Genomic DNA, 16,611 nt, shown 5'->3' with positions numbered 1-16,611 from the left:
TCAAGATATGTGTAATTTTAATTAAATGGTTAAAACAAGATGATTTAACTGAACATGTAGAAGTTATATTTCATATGCCATCAATCAAAATGATCCTAACATTTCTCTGTTTTAATAACTGTAACATGAAAAACAAGAAGCTCTCTTATATGAATTTCTGAATTTGAAGGTAAGCTGAAGGACCTCTCTCTAGTTGTCGTCACCTGTTGTAGAATTGCTCCGAGGGAGTTCTTGTCTTTTTGATTGACGCCATCTTTTTGCAATCGAGCAAGCAGCTCAGGTTTCTTGTAGGCCTTCAGTGCCAGTAAGTGAATAACTCTGTCCCTATATGGCCGCTGGGAAACACTGCTGCTGCTGTGTGTCTTTCGAATTGTATTTGCAGGGTTCATGGGAGTTGACCTCTTCCTCTCAGGCACTGTATCTGAAACAGCTTGAGGTGCTTTCCGAATTTGCACTCTTTTACCTAAAGTCCAGTGGAAACAACATTGTTATATGATTTTGAGTTACAATACAATGAACATCTCAGGTTCTAGAACTCTGATTTAGGTTCCTATTTATTTGTGAAGAAATAAAGGCTACATTATTTCAATTTTTATTTTAAAGAAATATACAAACAAAAAGCCTTCCTTTATCTCAAGTTCTACTTTCATGTGACACAGATTAACGAGTAAATGAATAAAAGGCCTGAAATATGAGTTAGGAACTTTTCTGGTAAAACCATTTGGTGGAATAAATATGCATTACAGACATACTTTGTCCACATAGCTATACACGGATAATAATTAGTGAAAGAAACTGCAGCAACAGAGTAGAAATTTTAAGATTGTACACTACTTGATGCTAAATGGAAGCTTATATCTATTATGATGCCATTTCTGAAAATGGGACATGAATACAGCAGACATGGTGAAACGTGAGAAATACCTGTCATATATATGAACACACTCCTTGACTGAGATGAGGCATTATTTTAATAACCTCACTGATTCAGAAGCTACAAGGAGGGGAGTCAGGCATAATTAGAGTCAACATTCACCAGGACATCCACTAGTGAAATTCCTTGAATAGGCCATTTTAAGAGTCAAAAACAAACAAACAAAAAACCCTCCACAAAAAACAAAACCACACACCACCACCACCAAATTCATCTCAGAAGACCAAACAGATCTCTCCTTTGCAGTGTTATGACTACACAGGCGAGTTAGAGACATGGAAAATGATAAAATGGTGGCCTTTTCCTATTCCTACACAGGGCAGTGCTATTTACATTTAGACTTAACACTGACACTTGCAAAGTAGCTATTTCTAGAAAATGTAGTAGGCTGCAAGTGGCCTGGATTTATGTGTATGGGCAATGCTATCAGGACATGGCTGGTTGTCGACAATGCCTTGTTGAAGGAAAAGAAATTAGAATGAAACTGTTCAGGACCCTCATCCTGTGACTCCTGAGGTTGGGTCAAATTGTTCATTTACTACACTCTAGGCCCCCAACTCTATACCCTCTGGGTTGAAGCAGGGAAATAACTAGTAATGACATCTACTGCAGGGCAGCTATATTAGGAACAAGAGTAGCAACTTGAAATAGTAGCTAAGCAAAAGCAATTTCTAACTGCTGTGATCGGGAGTGAAACTAGATCAATTGGGCAGGAAGAGTGCTAAACAGTAGGTCTGTCCATGTTGGGCTCCTGAAGCCTGGCCAGAGGGTCTATATTTGTTTTGATACAACTCTTCACAGAGTAAGGAAGAGAAGATGAACGTTTTCAGAAAACCTCTACTAGCTTTTATATTTCATTACCATTTGCACATAACCAATTCCAAATATCAGATCAAAATATTGTACAACAAAGGAACTCAACATTTAGGGAAGAACTGTCTAATGAAAAGAAAATGTATTAAATTAAGGTATAATTAGACTTTTGAAGAAAGATTTAGATCTGATTTCTATATTTTTCTTAATTTGGAGACAGCTGGCTCAATGTCAGATGGGACAGGAACTTTTATTATAAGTACTTTCTTTATGGTTAGCACTATGTGATGAGCTTTATATACATTATCTCATTAAGTCTCACAACAACCTGGAGGGAGACATTGTCCCCACTTTAGAAACAAGACATTGTCCCCACATGAGAAAACTGAGGCTTTCAATGGTATACATGATGATGTAAAGTGCTCATTTAGCCTCTGGAAAGTTCTATGATCAATACATGAATTTTCCTACTTGTACTTCTTTGATTGTGGGAAAGGTTTTATGAAAAAATGTCTAATGTTTGTTGTTGCTTCATCTTAGGCTGTATGCTCGAAGAGGGGAGGGATCTGGCTGCTGTGTCTACCATGGGACCTTGAAGCAGTATTTGATGACAAAGGGAATGATAGCAAGAGAGCAAATAATTAGAGGAGTAGGAATCAACCCAGGACATTTGTATTTTCCTGCATCATCAGGCTGCCAGATTCTGAAGGTACACTTAAATTTCTAACACGGCAACTGCACCATTTTAATCCACCATTTTAAATCACAACAGTGTTAAAGAGTAATATTCTTTGAAATTTTATTAGGAATTCATGAAGAAAAAATAGGTCAGGATGACAAAAATTTAGGAAATGGTATAAATTCCACACTCTCCTCCCCTTTATCAAGTCTTGCAAAAAAGAAATCTATTGAAATTTTTCTTGGTTTTTCTTCCCCAAATCAAGCTGACTGTGAAGTCCTTCTCTCTTTTCCTCTTTTGGAAGAGAGGGAGGGACAGAGAATGCGTTTTAGCTAAGCTCACACATACCATGACCCGAGACTAAGGCAAACCAATAAGGAAGCCAAATAAAAATAAAAACAGAAAATGACATTACTGCCATTGTGTTCCAGCCTGCCGTACCTCCTCTGTAACTCTGATCCTTGGCCTCAGAAGGGCTCCACAATCTCCTGAGTTTACCTTCCCCCTACTGAAGCAGGCTGGGGCAACAAATAAGGAGCGATAACTTTGTCCTTAAGAAGGGTATGGTGTCTGACACGAGATTAGTTCTGTCAGGGATAGGACAGGGTTGAAATTTTACCAGTGCTAGACTGTCATCTCCCCCATGAAGCCCCACACATCCAATACACTCACTTGAACTTTTATCTTATTTTTCTTTTAAGCAGCCAGGAACAGGATAACCCAATACTTTTCAAATGCTGAAAGGGCAACCAAAACACACTGAGCCACTGACTTATTATACTCAAAGATTACTTCCTTGCCTTGCCCCGGTTCCTTCTGTGCCTATTCAAATAGAAGGAGTCCTTGGGTTTAAGGACAGAAGGCTATAGATATGAAGAAAACATAAGTGACAGAAATATTTACAGAACTGGGATGCTAAAGAAAAAAGTACAGCGGGAAGGTCTAGTTCAAAGGGGCAGAGAAAAGAATTTTCTTTTTGCATCAGAAAAGTCCTTCTAATAAAGCCTATGGGAGAATCTAATTTTCTTCCGAGTCCCAACTGCTAATCAATTCCCTGGGCTCCTTACATAAACAGCAGCAGTGAGTGCGACAGGGTTGGGTAATCTGAGACTATATCTGAATAACTGTTTCATAACAGGGAGTCCACTTTAGTTTCTGCATTTAATATGGCAATGGTCAAAGTATTTGTTCCTAAGTCTAGTGGATACTACTAAATAATCTGATGGGTGGGAGGGTGTTTAAACAGTATAACAGAAAAGATAGTAGTAACTGCAGCCTGTCTTGCTTTTCTATTTTGTGGAACTTGACCAGAAATCCTGGCAACACTGACCCAAGGCTTTAAAAACACTTGGATGGCCGTGATGATGATGTGATTCTGTCATGGTTAAGCACATAATCTAATGCAAGAGAATACACTTTCAACATTTAGCATTTATGATTTCTTTTTCAAAAGGCTTCCTATCAAAATACATACATATGAAAATCACAAAATGTTAAAACTATGTAAGACCATAGATATTATCTAGTTCAAATACCTTTCATTTTGTATTTGAGAAAATTGAGGTCCACAGATATTAAATGATTTATCAAAGGTCACTCAAGCATGTGCTAAATCATCAAATATAAGGAGGATGGGGACAGAGATTGGGAAAAATGGGTCCCCAAATTCAGAAATTAAGGGTTGGGTCATTTTATACACCTAAATAAGTGTTAGCACAAATAAAACTTTGTAATTCAATGAAATTTCAGAATTTAGGTATGCAGTGAGCAGACTTAAAACACTGCGATGGTGATTGGTGATTCTATTTTTTTTTTAACAAAGGGGAGCCATTATAACAATACTTACCACTGATACAAATGTCATAAAAAGAAGTAGAAATATTGCTCTAGAAATAATAATGCCTGCTCCTCTCCCAGCAAAATAGCTTTTGGGTTTTTCAGCTCACAAGAGGGCTGTAGAAGTTCATATTCCTGGGTGACCAACCGGCCAACCCCTAGGGGCACCATTTACATTCCTTTTAAGCTGAGCTTCTGTCCTAGTTCAGTGGTCAGGACCCTGGACTGGCCTAATGCCATCATAACCCCACAATGAGACCAGTATTGTTCCCTTCTGATCTCTATCTAGACTGACTTTGTTGAAAGAAATCTTGTTCTGTAAGTACCTCTAAGCTAGCATAAGTGAGTTTTTGGTTTCATTTGATATGATATATTCAGTTATGAACTCGAGACACTTCCTGCTGTCTTAAGAACTTGTTAATGAGGTCATGCCCAAATTATTTGCTATTTGTTGATATGAACAATTTGATAAGAAAAATGGAGATGATTATCATAATGTACACCTCAAGGGTGTTCGTGAGATTTAGATGAATAACTGCATGCAAAGTTATTCAAACAGTGCCTTACACATAGCAAGCACTCAATAGATGCTATGCAATATTAGTATTGAAGGATGACTGACCAGGATTTTAAATTGAATGAGTCAGTTAGTTTTGAGAAAAAAGCAGGAAGATACAAACTGAGTTGCTTAGAGTGAAACATATGGTAAAGAACTGGCAGTGGATAAGGTTCAAAGAAAAAGATCAAAGCATGATATAACAAAGTACATTAAAAAATAAAAACAAACAACTGAAAAGCCAATCAGAATACTAAAGCCTTTTGCTCCCCTGTATTTAGAACTGGTCAGACTTTTATTAAGGGTAGCATGTCCAGTTTTGCACTGAGGGGAAGAATTGGAGATAGTCCAGAGTACAGCAATAAAAATAATTAAAGGTTGGGATACAGGCCACATTAAGAAAAGTTAAAAGGAGATGGGATCATTTGGCCTAGAGAATAAAAGGCTGAGAAGGTTAATGACAAGATTTAAGACCAGCGAAGAACACTGTGCTGGGATGGTAAGTGGCCAGGGTGCCGAGGACAAAGCAAAGAGGAAATGACTAAACAGAGCACTTGGGTTGGAAGAAATCACTTCCTGCAGGGCTCAGAGTGAGGGGTAAATGTGTGGAGAGATGGTGGCCGACACTTCTAGGAACGACACTGATGCAATTTGGTTCAGAATTAGAGTAGATGATCTCAAATTCTTATGGCCTAAGAGTACCTTCAAAATGTCTGTAAAAATCATTTGTACCATTAAGGGGTGTAAGGTCTATGGAATTCTGGGTTTTGAAAAGTCGGCTTTGTAAGCTACAAATGAACTGTACCTGACCCTAACAAAACAAACAAAAACACATGAACATAGAGGACAACCAAAGATCATTCAATGGAAAAGTGCAGTAATCATCATTAATCTTCAAACTTTGGAATAAATCAAGATGAGTGTTTTCAGCACACTGTACTGAGCGGGAAAAAAGGTAATGGGTTTAGTTTTCTATTCTTTTGTCAAAACAATTTTGCCTCACTGTTTATAAAGGGGTACGCTGGACAGACTGAAAAAAAATACTCTCAAAGCAAGAGGAACAGACTATAATTCATAATTTGCACTTGAGTGTACATGCAGCACATCTTGTAGCTTTTAAAAACAATTTGAGATTTAATCTACAAGTATAGAAAGTTAATCAAGTTACCTATGATGGTAAAGGAGAAAGAAAGCTTGGAAGTTATTACCTCACTCATCAGGAAAGGGAAGGTAAAATTTCTCACTGCTGGTAACTTATTGGGCAAAGATCTGAGCCCCATGGGTACAGATATCTGGGGAAACCATGAATTGTTGTTAAACCAAACTAAATGTATCTAAGCTAAGCATCAAGTCCCAGGAGTGCTGGCTTTGTTCCAAAGACATACGTTAATTAAAGACACTAGTGAGCTTCTCAAAGCTGAATGCTGAATATTGTATTTGGATCAGCAATGGGAAAATAAAGTAGAATCGTACCAGACCATGCAATGATATTGGTTAAGTGATTTGGTTCTTCAAGGGACTGCTTTTGAGAGCTTTTAAGTTTCCAAGGTAATACAACTTTACATCATTTACTATATAATGACTTCTGTTATTAAACTGACAAAGAAAAAAAACTCATTCTCAACTCTTGATAATTCTATTATTGTTTATAGTAACAGTGAATTATGCCTTAAAATATAAAGGAAAGACTCATTCTGCTGGTCTGGGTTTACTTCCCTTCAATATGATATTTAAGTGAGCTGATGATCAAGATGATGGGAGGCAGGGTGAGTTCAAATTAATGGGTGGATTAGGATGAGGGTGCATAAATGACATCACAATCGAGGAGCCAAAGAACCATCATTTTTAAATCCTCTGCCATAATACACATTTTATAGTTCTGCAATAAAAATTACTTGCACAAAATCCTCTGAAATTATAAGCAAAATCTGCAACAATGAGGTTTTCAACTCATATATTCTATGAATGTTAGTATAAAAATAACCCTACAAAAGTGTAAAACAAGAACCATACCATCCATTGTTGCAATGACATCATCTGGTGAGAAAGAAAACAGAATGGTGCCACTGTTATACCTCTTCTAGTAATGTGACCAGATCCCAGTATTGTTAAATAATAACAAAAGCCAACAGAGGATTCAGGGCTTAGGAAAGCAGTACACTTTTAAATCTATTCAGCAATTTATCAGTAATCTAAAGAGAACAAATGACTGTTTTTCATTTACTGTAATACCCAAAATGTTCTGAAAGCGAATCTCTGTGTCTTCATTAACAGAAACGTTACTGGTATTTACCTATAGTGACCCTGAATTATTCCAACGATCAGTAAGAGGAAGGAAGAAACATATATACAAACCTACATATGGTCCACCGGGTTTAATAACTTTTGTACTACGGTTGCGGGACTCCTCCTCTGCCTGGGTCATTCTTTCTCGTGTCATCTGATACGAGTCATTTGTTGCACAAACTGTTATTTTATCTTGTATAAATCCCAGGCAATTGAGCTGGGAAGCTCCAGAGCTGTCAAGTAAGATGGTGGCTTTGTTAGAAATGACTCTCATTTTGTACAGTAAAGGCAATTATATAATCTTAAAATTGGCAGCCCAAATAATTAGATGTTTACAAACCTAAAATAACTAATATTAATTTTTAAATAATAGAGTATTTAAAATATTTAAGTTTCTCTTCCTTGTTTCACATCACAGTTTTTTCATATTTTGAATAGAATAAGTAACAGGAGCTCTTGAAGACCAAAGGACCGAAGTCATGAATGGGCACTGTAATTCAACTTTCATTTAACAGTCAACTAGTTTTAAGAACTATCTACCACTCACATGACTAACGTTTAAAAGTTTACTTTTAGTGGAACCACAGCATGCTTTAGAACTGACTAGGGGAAACAGACTCATCACAATTCTTTTTAGTATTTAATTAAGTATTAATTTTAAAGCTAAAGTATTGACAAACATCATAGCTTACTTTAGTATTATCAGTCCAAAGTTAATAAAAATTTGTAGAATATACATTTATTACTTTGTTAAATGTTTATATTAGATGACTATTAGATGACTATTCATATAGCAGGTATTAAAGAAAAAACTGAGGAAAAATACTGAGCAAGAGATCTTTGCAGAAATATTTTTTAAAAAATTTAAGTGCAGCTCTCTCTTGAGCATGTCCACACTCACCCTGTGAGTGTGCACTTATTTCTCTTCAATAAAATTTTCTCACTTGCTTAAAAAACAACACACATAAAACTTTTGTTTACACAATCATGAATATTAACAATGATCTCAAAGATGACTTTGTTTCAAAGTAATATATTAATATTAGGGGAACATGGTAACAGTCACAATGTATTTCAAAAAGAAATTACTATGGCCTTAAAGCAAACTGGAATATACAAAAGTAATGAAAATGCCATTACTGATCTGATACTTTATTTACAAACTTTACTGGAAGCAGCTTTGTTATTATTCTAAGAAATGAGAGTTGAAATTTTTTTTTGTAAATTGCTAATAACTGTCTTTAAAAAAGCTATGTGTTCAGAAAAATCAGTTCATTTATTTCATAAATATTTATTTTGCAGGGACTGCATTCCAGGCAGTGTGCAAGGCACAGAGGCTATGGTAAGAACTAAGACATGCGGGTCTGTGTCTCAAGGAACCCTCTGGCAAATGGATGACAAGAACAGAAAAACACTGTGTACAACGCAGTGGGATAAATGCGACAGCAGGAAGAGTTCAGGAGGGCAGGGGGTCCACCCAGGAATCTGTGGGCAGGGCAACTCTGTATTATTCTAATTTCACTGTAAAAATAACCCTACAAAAGTATAAAAAAAGAATGTACCATTTCTTTTAGCTCAAGCTGATCTAGACTAATAACTGGACAAATGGGAGGAAGTAAAAGAAAAAGTATTCTAGGAGAATAACCAACTTGTGTAGGCTTGGGGTAGGGGGAAGGAGAAGGTTTTTAGTTTGGCAAAAAAAGAGAGTTGGAAAGAGATGGTGGCTGGATAGGGAATGAGAAGCCCACAACACAGAGTTCTGGAGGTCATGTTACGACTTGACAACAGGAGTGTGAGTAGAGGAGAAGATATCTGTACTATAAAAAGATCAATCTGGATGGAGAATAAATCAGGGGACTTGGGGGTGGGACAAGAATGATAGTAGGGGGGCCAGTTTGGAGATTTGAAGGACTGTAGACAGAAGCGATGGCTAGAATCAAGGTATGGCAGAACAGTGGAAAAATCCCAGAGATAGGAGGATGAACTGGCAGGATTTGGTTAGTGACTGGCTGTTAAGGGAGGGGTGAGGTAAGAAGTTAAAGATGATGACCAGGTTACTAGTTCTGTGGAGCGCTATTTATTGAACACGGAACATAAGAAGAAGGGCAGGTTAGGGGAAGGCTTGGGAGAGATGAAATGAATTCAGTGTTGGACATGATGACTTTGAAAGACTGGGAAGAGAAGAAGTCTCAGGCATGTTGAAGCAATAGGTGAAAGAAAAGACCACAGGAGATTGAAAAGGCACAGACAAAGGGGTAGGAGAGAAGCCAGAAGGGTAGTGTGTCACCGAAGCAATTCGAATAGAATGCTTCAAGAAGCAGAGAGTGGTCAACTGTGTCAAATATCGGCAACAAGTAAATAATATGAGGAATCAATAAGTATCTACTAGATTCAAGGGCATGGAGGTCACTGGCCACCTTGGCAGAGCAGTTTTAGTGGAATGGTGGGGAATGAAGACAGATTTTGGGTAAAGAAGTGAGTATAAGAGAGATTATTTTTTGTTTTTTGCTTCTAATCAGACCAGCCTGAGTATGTTTAATTTTGGAAAAAAAAAAAAACAAAAAAAACAGCAAAAGAGAGTAAGGAAGAAGGGAGGCAGGGAGGGAAAGGGAGACAGAAAGAATAATGGGGAATATAGCTCACTGAAGAAGAGTAGGATGGGAGTTGATTAACCCTCAGGGTAAGAGGGATGGACCAAGAGGTGGGAGGAAAAGAGCAGTGCAGTGAAGGTTTTATGGCAGGAAGCTTGTATTTTAGCATCTCCCCGCGTTATTTACTTAGTAATTTACATAGTGAGAATAAGATCATCCTATTGCCTATCGTGATGGAGTTACTGCTTATACCACACAAGATGAGAAAACAGATCTTTAAATGAAAAACAAAATGGAGTTAAACCTAGGCAAAAAGGTACTCTCCAGAATTCTCCATTCATTCCTTCTCAATTGAGCTAACTTAAAAGTTTCAATATTTTAACATACATGTGGAAATTTTCCTTTTGTCTCTCTCTAGCCTAGTTCACTGTTTTCCATACTCGAGGGTGCTCTACTGTACAGAGCTGTAATTCCCAAGCTATGCATTTTTTACTAAGCCTGTGAATAGGGAGATTTAAGGGAGTCTTGAAAGGTAATTTTGACTATATGGGATTTCCTCCACTTTACAAATGAGAAAAGTGAGGTTGAAGGTTAAAAAAAGGATACAAAAACTAACTAGTTAATATGTATTTTTTGAACATCTACTTATTGAACATCTTTTTGAGTTCAGACAGCCTGTTAGACTAGCTAAAAGGGCATAAATATGACCTTGCTCTTGAGAGCCTACACTGTTCTTGGAGAGATATGATCCATAGGGAAAATGAAAAATTAAATTCAATAGAAAAGGTAGAGCCAGATTATGGAAAGGTTTTCTGTCAGGCTGAGAAATGAAAATTTGTGCTTTGATTTTATAGTAGCTGGTTCTGACATATTTAAGCTTATATCTATACCACAGCTTTTATAAATCTCTGTAGATCATACAAGTGTTGACGGATGTATTTGCCCTAATTTCCTCACAATAATAGTTTCTTTTCTCTTGCTGTATCATGTAATTTTGTAAGTGACCTTAAATCCTTCTCCAAACATGTGAGGTAGAAATAAACACACAAGTTATTTATGATGTCAGGTGAAACCATATTACCTATGATGATATGACTAGCTTTCAGAAGGGCATTAAGTTTCTTAATAACATACCTAAGGGAATACAGTTCAATTTGATGTAAAATATTTTCACTGTATAAAATAACTAAAAAAGACTAATATTACAATCAATAACAACACAATAAGAACTTGCTATACCCTGTGATGTGTAAGGAATACTGGTCTAGGAGTTAGGAGAACTAAGTTCTTGTTCAGCCTTGCCACTAGCTATACAGATGCTATAATATATAGCTGTATTATCTAACAGAACCTTATGCACTGGTGGAAATGTTCTAAAGTTGTGCTGTTCAACATCATAGCCACTAGCCACATGTGGCTATTGAGCCTGAAAAATGTGAAAAATATGAATGAAGAATTGAATTTTAAATTTGATTAAAAGAAATTTAAATAGCCATATGTGTAGTTAATGACTAACACAGTAGACAGCATAGAGAAGACTATATAATCTATACTATGTGCAATTTATCCAAGAATATAAAAGGAAGGGAGGACGGGCAATTTTAATTCAGAAAGCATAATTAAAATAAAAATTATTTTAGAAAGCAAAATGGCAGTTAAAGTAAAACAAACGAAAAGTTATTTAGTCATCTTAAATGGGAAGAGACATTTAGAACTCTTTTAGTGATGTCTTATTTTGTATTTCTGCCCCCTATGCCCACTTGAAACAGTTTTCCTTTCTTTTTGCTCCCCCCCACAGTCAGCGCTTACACAGTTTCAAGTACTGCCCAGATGAGAGATACAGAGATGGATAGACCAGCATACTTTGGACCAATGTCAAATAATGCACACTAAGGCAATCAGGCAGCCCGCCCTTGGGGGTTGGGGGTTCCACGGCCTTGTTACCATCCACGGGTAGAACAAACCCCCTTACTCAAGGGGCCCATTCTTTAACCAGAAACAACCCCAGCAAAGAAGTGTGAAACAAGCAGCTTATTGTTTATGGAGGACCTAAGTAGATAAGGGTTCCATGGTACACAGGGCTGTGGGTGTCTTGTCTTCCTCCCTCCTTTTTTAAATTTAAATTTTAAATCAGGAGTGGCAAAGAAGGAAACGCTATCCTGGGGTTAATTTCTAGTTTCCATTCTGTCATGCAGTGAATATTTTAAAATACCTCTACTTTAAAACAAGGCTTGTATAATAAAGAAGGACAGGACATGCAAAATACATGTATTTTTCTCTTTTATTCAAGTGTGAGTCTTGAATATGCTGTAAGACACTTTTATTTAAAGGCAGTGGATAAAACTTTTTAAGAATCTTCAAACTTGTCCTAACACTGATGTTTTATAGACAAACTATCTTCTATACCTTAAAAGGCCCTCGAGGACAGGAATCAAAATTTTTGTGATCTTGTCCCATAGTGACAAATATTCAGTATTTTTCAAATAAATAAATGAATTATTCAAATTCAATAAAATAATTTATGGAATGACTATTATACTTTTTTTTAATTAAAAAAATTCTCAAATAAAAGTTATTTTCCCTTCAGCATACCTTTAAAACTACTTACCTGGAGAATGTTTGCTGGATGCAGTCAAAGCTGCCTTGAGGGTTGTCCTTACCCACATTTGACAGATAGAAGTTAAAGTTATGTACTTCATTGGGGGGACCATTTTTGGGAATTTTGACAAGCTAAAAGTGGGGGGGGGGAGGGGAAGGAGAGAAATATTTCAAGTTATAAATTTACCATAGAACGACTCACTGTTTTTTAAGTAATTTTCATTTTACACCCAAACCCTCTTGACATATATCTTTAGGGCATTTAAATCATCAAATAATTCAAGCTTGCCTGTAATTTACTACATTCTTATTCTTCTACCCTTAAGAGTCAGTAATCACTTCTGTTTACCTTCTTCATTTCAAACTAGCAAATGACTAGAGTTCACATGGAAATTATCAACGAATTTGCTAAAAAGCTCTTCCTCTTCCGAGACATGCAATTTCTGTCTTTGGCTCACATAACAACCTGCTGAGTTTCTTCTAAATATTTAAGTAGTCTCTGAGAGTCCATATCTTAATCTTTTGCTTGCTTATTTTATACACACACACACATACACATTTAATTTAACTCTTGCTTTTCTGAGTAATACCTAAAAAAAAAATGACTAGCATCAACTGAAGCATTAGGTTAAGGCTGTAATTGTAATCACAGCCAAAATACAGCTGGGGCATTTCTCTGGGTTCTTTGATTCACTCATTCATTCTCTTGTTTACAGAACTGGTCAGCTGTGTACAGAGATGATTCTGCAGGGCTGAGAGCCCCAGGCAATGCTGTGGAATAAGCCATTATTTTATATATTCTTACCCAAAGGTCTGGTTTCTCTTCTAGAAGGGAAGCACATAACAGAAGGGACAAAAGGAATGAGTCTCTCTGCACCAGGCACATGGTAGGAACTCAACAAATAACTGTGCACAAATGAATTGTAAACTTCTCATTGCCTTTCAACCACTCCACATTTTCCATATCCTAGGATCTTTCTTCCCTTGGGTCTGCAGGGGCCAGGGTGGTGTAGGTAGACTGTGATGTTTAATTTCATGTATTAACTTCAGTAGATTATGGTGTCCAGTTCTTTGGTCAGGCAGCACCAGCCTGATTGTTACTGTGAGGGTATTTTGTAGGTTTAAATAATTAGTCAGTTGACTGCATAGATGATTACATTTATAATCAACAAAGGAAACTCCTTCCAGCAATGAGAGGACTCTCATTCAATTAGGAGAAGGCCTTAAAGGGAGAAAAGAATTTCTATCTCTACCTTAGCCAGTCAGCTTTTCCTGGGAAGTTCATCACAACCTTCAAGGGCAACTTGAGGACTGCTCTAAAGACTTTGGACTTGCCAGTTCCTGCAGCCATGTGAGCCAATTCCTATTACCGATCTATCTATCTATCTATCTATCTATCTATCTATCAATTCCTATTACCGATCTATCTATCTATCTACCTACCTACCTACCTACCTACCTACCTACCTAATCTGTCCTTTTTTTCTGGAGAATCATCTATCCAATCTGTCCAGTTTTTCTAGAGAACCATGAATGATACATGTGCTAATTACCTAAAAGACTCCCAACCCTTGAGCTACAGAAAATAAATTAGAGCCATCAATTCATACCCCCCCATGCCCACCCACCAAAAAAGTAAAATAAGGTAAGAAGGGGGACAATCTATAGTTTCTAGCACACAGCACACATGCAATAAATGGCTGCTGAAAGAGTGAATGAAGAAGGAAGAGAAAAAAGAAGGCAAAGAAAAACATTGTTTCAAAGGAGATTCAGAAGACTCATCATAGAGCTTGAAAGGTCAAGTTTTACCAAATATCCCGAGTATTACACAATATTCCATAGAGCCACCACATCTATGAATTTTAATTATCCTTGACTTCTATTTTAAATTAGTCTCAATTCCTAGAGTAACAAGCTTCTACATTTATTATCTACTATATAAATAACAACTTTTTTGGCCCCTATGGTTACTCTTTTTATTTCCGGAAATCTTTTCTAGTTCTAAAATGCTGGAATTTTGTGAAGAAGTCTTAATTTATCTGTCTGTAAGTGCTCATCAAGCTACCTTAAGGGGGTGTGCAAATTTAACACCTAGTCAGCACACAGATTTGCAAAATAAAATGGAATGTTATCCTTTATAATCATAGAGAAATCGGGGAGAGCAGGAATGCTTGCCTCAGACACAGTGAACATAAAGTCCATCTGCAGCTGGTCTAATAGCACTCACTGACATCTGCTTTTGTTTTTCTAAGGTAGCAGGGTTCTGCTGAGAGAAGGGATGTACATTGTGTTCTAAAGCCATGTTAAGGCCTAGAGAGAGGTGAACAGGTAGGAAGGGTGTGGACACCTGAAAGGAACCCCTTCCTTAGCCATGACTCAACTTCTACCCATTTCCTTACTCCTAATCTTCCTCTCCTCACCCCCACAATCCAGACCTGCTTAACCTGGTTAGGGAGATTTTTTTTACACTGGTTGATGTTTCATCTCCATGTCAGCTTCTGGTCCCAATTTAGGCCTAAGGTCTTCCTTCCTATGCAGCTCCGTTTTGGGAAATCAAAGTACTTTACCAACTAGAGTATGGAAGACTGTCCTTTTGGGAGAGTCTAAATTTAATTATTATTAAAAAGTAGGAACATATTTTTTCTATTTTTCAAGAATGACTAGAGAGTGCATACAAATTCTAAAGTATGCAACATTCTTTCACTGAAAAATTTTAACTTTATTACTTGAGTTCTTAAGCTCAGATGTCAAACTTACTAAACCATTATTAAATAAAGAATCAAAGGAAAGTTCTTATGAAAACTATGCATTACTTAAATATAGATTTTTCCTTTCTTACTCTCCAAACCACAATTATTATTAAGTAATATTTGCTTTTTTTAAGGTGAAAAATTATCTCCCTTTACATATTTTTTCATTTTAGCTTTAAAAAGACATGCACACAATTAGAAATTAGTTTTAGCTAAATTTGAAGACTTCAATGACAAAATGTCTTTGTATGAACTAACTGCTGTATATACCACTCAAAGTGTTAGGGTTTGGCCTGATGACAGGCACAGAAGACTTTCATATTTTTATTCTTTAAAAGTTTCTTGAAAAGAGAGAAAGCTACAATCACTAAAAGAAGGATACATACTCATGAACAGAATAAGAATCAGATTAAAAATAAACAAAGAAAAAGCTAAAAAAGAAAAAAAAAGCATAGACAACCCATTCTATGTATCCAACTGAACTGAAGTGTTCCAAAGCATGTATTACACACAGATTACCACAGTGGTTCTCAACTACAGGTGATTTTGATACCCAGGGTACATTTGGTATGGGAGGGTGCTGTTGGCATCTAGTGGGAGGCCAAAAATCCTACAGTAGACAGGACAGCCCACATAAAAAAGGATTATCTAGTCCATAGTGTCAGTTTTGGTGAGGCTGAGAAACTTGGACTAAGGGCTAGTCCCTTAGAAGAAAGGTCAGAGAGCCTTAAAAAGCCAATGAGGATGTGGAGGGTAAAAAGCTTTCTTAAAAGAAATAATTCTTATTCATTTTACATGAAATGAAAGGAGTCATTTTAACTTACATGAAACATTTTTTCCTGTTTTATAATTTCCCAACAGGAAACACCGACATTAAAATAAATGCACATGAACAAAACTTAAAGTATATTTAGCCTTAGAGAGAATGTAAAGATTAAGTAACTACTGCAAATTGATTTCTGTAATGTTTCCTAAAGATCAGAAAACCAACAAATAAACAAATGGATTAAAGGGAGTTGTAATAAAAATCCTTCTCTTGGAACACCTACTCTGGATATCAATAAAAAAAGAAGGTCTTCAAGTGATACTAATTTACTATGAACAAACTCTCAAATTGAGAAAGGATCCTTTGGTGATAAGGAAAGAGAATCTTTGGAGAGTGATAGTCTCCAAAAATTCTGTTCCCCTAGTAAATTCTAAAAACTCCATTGATAATAACAATTAGAAAACACTAAAACAATTTTCAATTTTCTTTTTTAAAATACAGTGCTTTTCTTATTTGGAGAGTGCTTTATAAAAATTTATTTATTTTTTTATCAGAGAATTGTAGGTTCACAGAAAAATCATGCAGAAAATAGAGTTTCCATACACCACTACAAGCTCCCACACTTTCCTCTATTATTAACACTTGGCATTAGTGTGGCACTTTTGTTACAGTTGATGAAATATTATTATAATTATACTATTAACTATAGCCCATAGTTTACATTAGGGTTCACTGTTTATGTTGTACCATCTTATGGTTTATTTTAAAATTTATTCAAGTAACATCTATACAACCTAAAATT

The 16,611-nt window shown here is 36.3% G+C and overlaps 1 protein-coding gene across 2 annotated transcripts in view; it reads right to left on the bottom strand.

The window, feature by feature from the left end:
- Positions 1-16,611, bottom strand: part of ELL2 (elongation factor for RNA polymerase II 2) — a 77,904-nt gene that overhangs the window by 16,241 nt on the left and 45,052 nt on the right. The window contains exons 3-5 of one of the 2 annotated variants that reach the window (XM_077139108.1): positions 12,304-12,425; positions 7,174-7,337; positions 204-463 (exon numbers count right to left, since the gene is read on the bottom strand). In XM_077139108.1, the coding sequence (XP_076995223.1) occupies positions 204-463; positions 7,174-7,337; positions 12,304-12,425 (546 nt within the window). The remainder of the gene's footprint in view (positions 1-203; positions 464-7,173; positions 7,338-12,303; positions 12,426-16,611) is intronic. The other variant, XM_077139109.1, reaches the window with a different exon arrangement.

This window comes from Tamandua tetradactyla, chromosome 21 (genome assembly GCF_023851605.1).
Source record: "Tamandua tetradactyla isolate mTamTet1 chromosome 21, mTamTet1.pri, whole genome shotgun sequence".
In the NCBI taxonomy this organism is placed as follows: domain Eukaryota; kingdom Metazoa; phylum Chordata; class Mammalia; order Pilosa; family Myrmecophagidae; genus Tamandua; species Tamandua tetradactyla.
The sequence above is the reverse complement of the archived record's forward strand: the minus strand, read 5'-3'. Positions and strand labels throughout refer to the sequence as shown.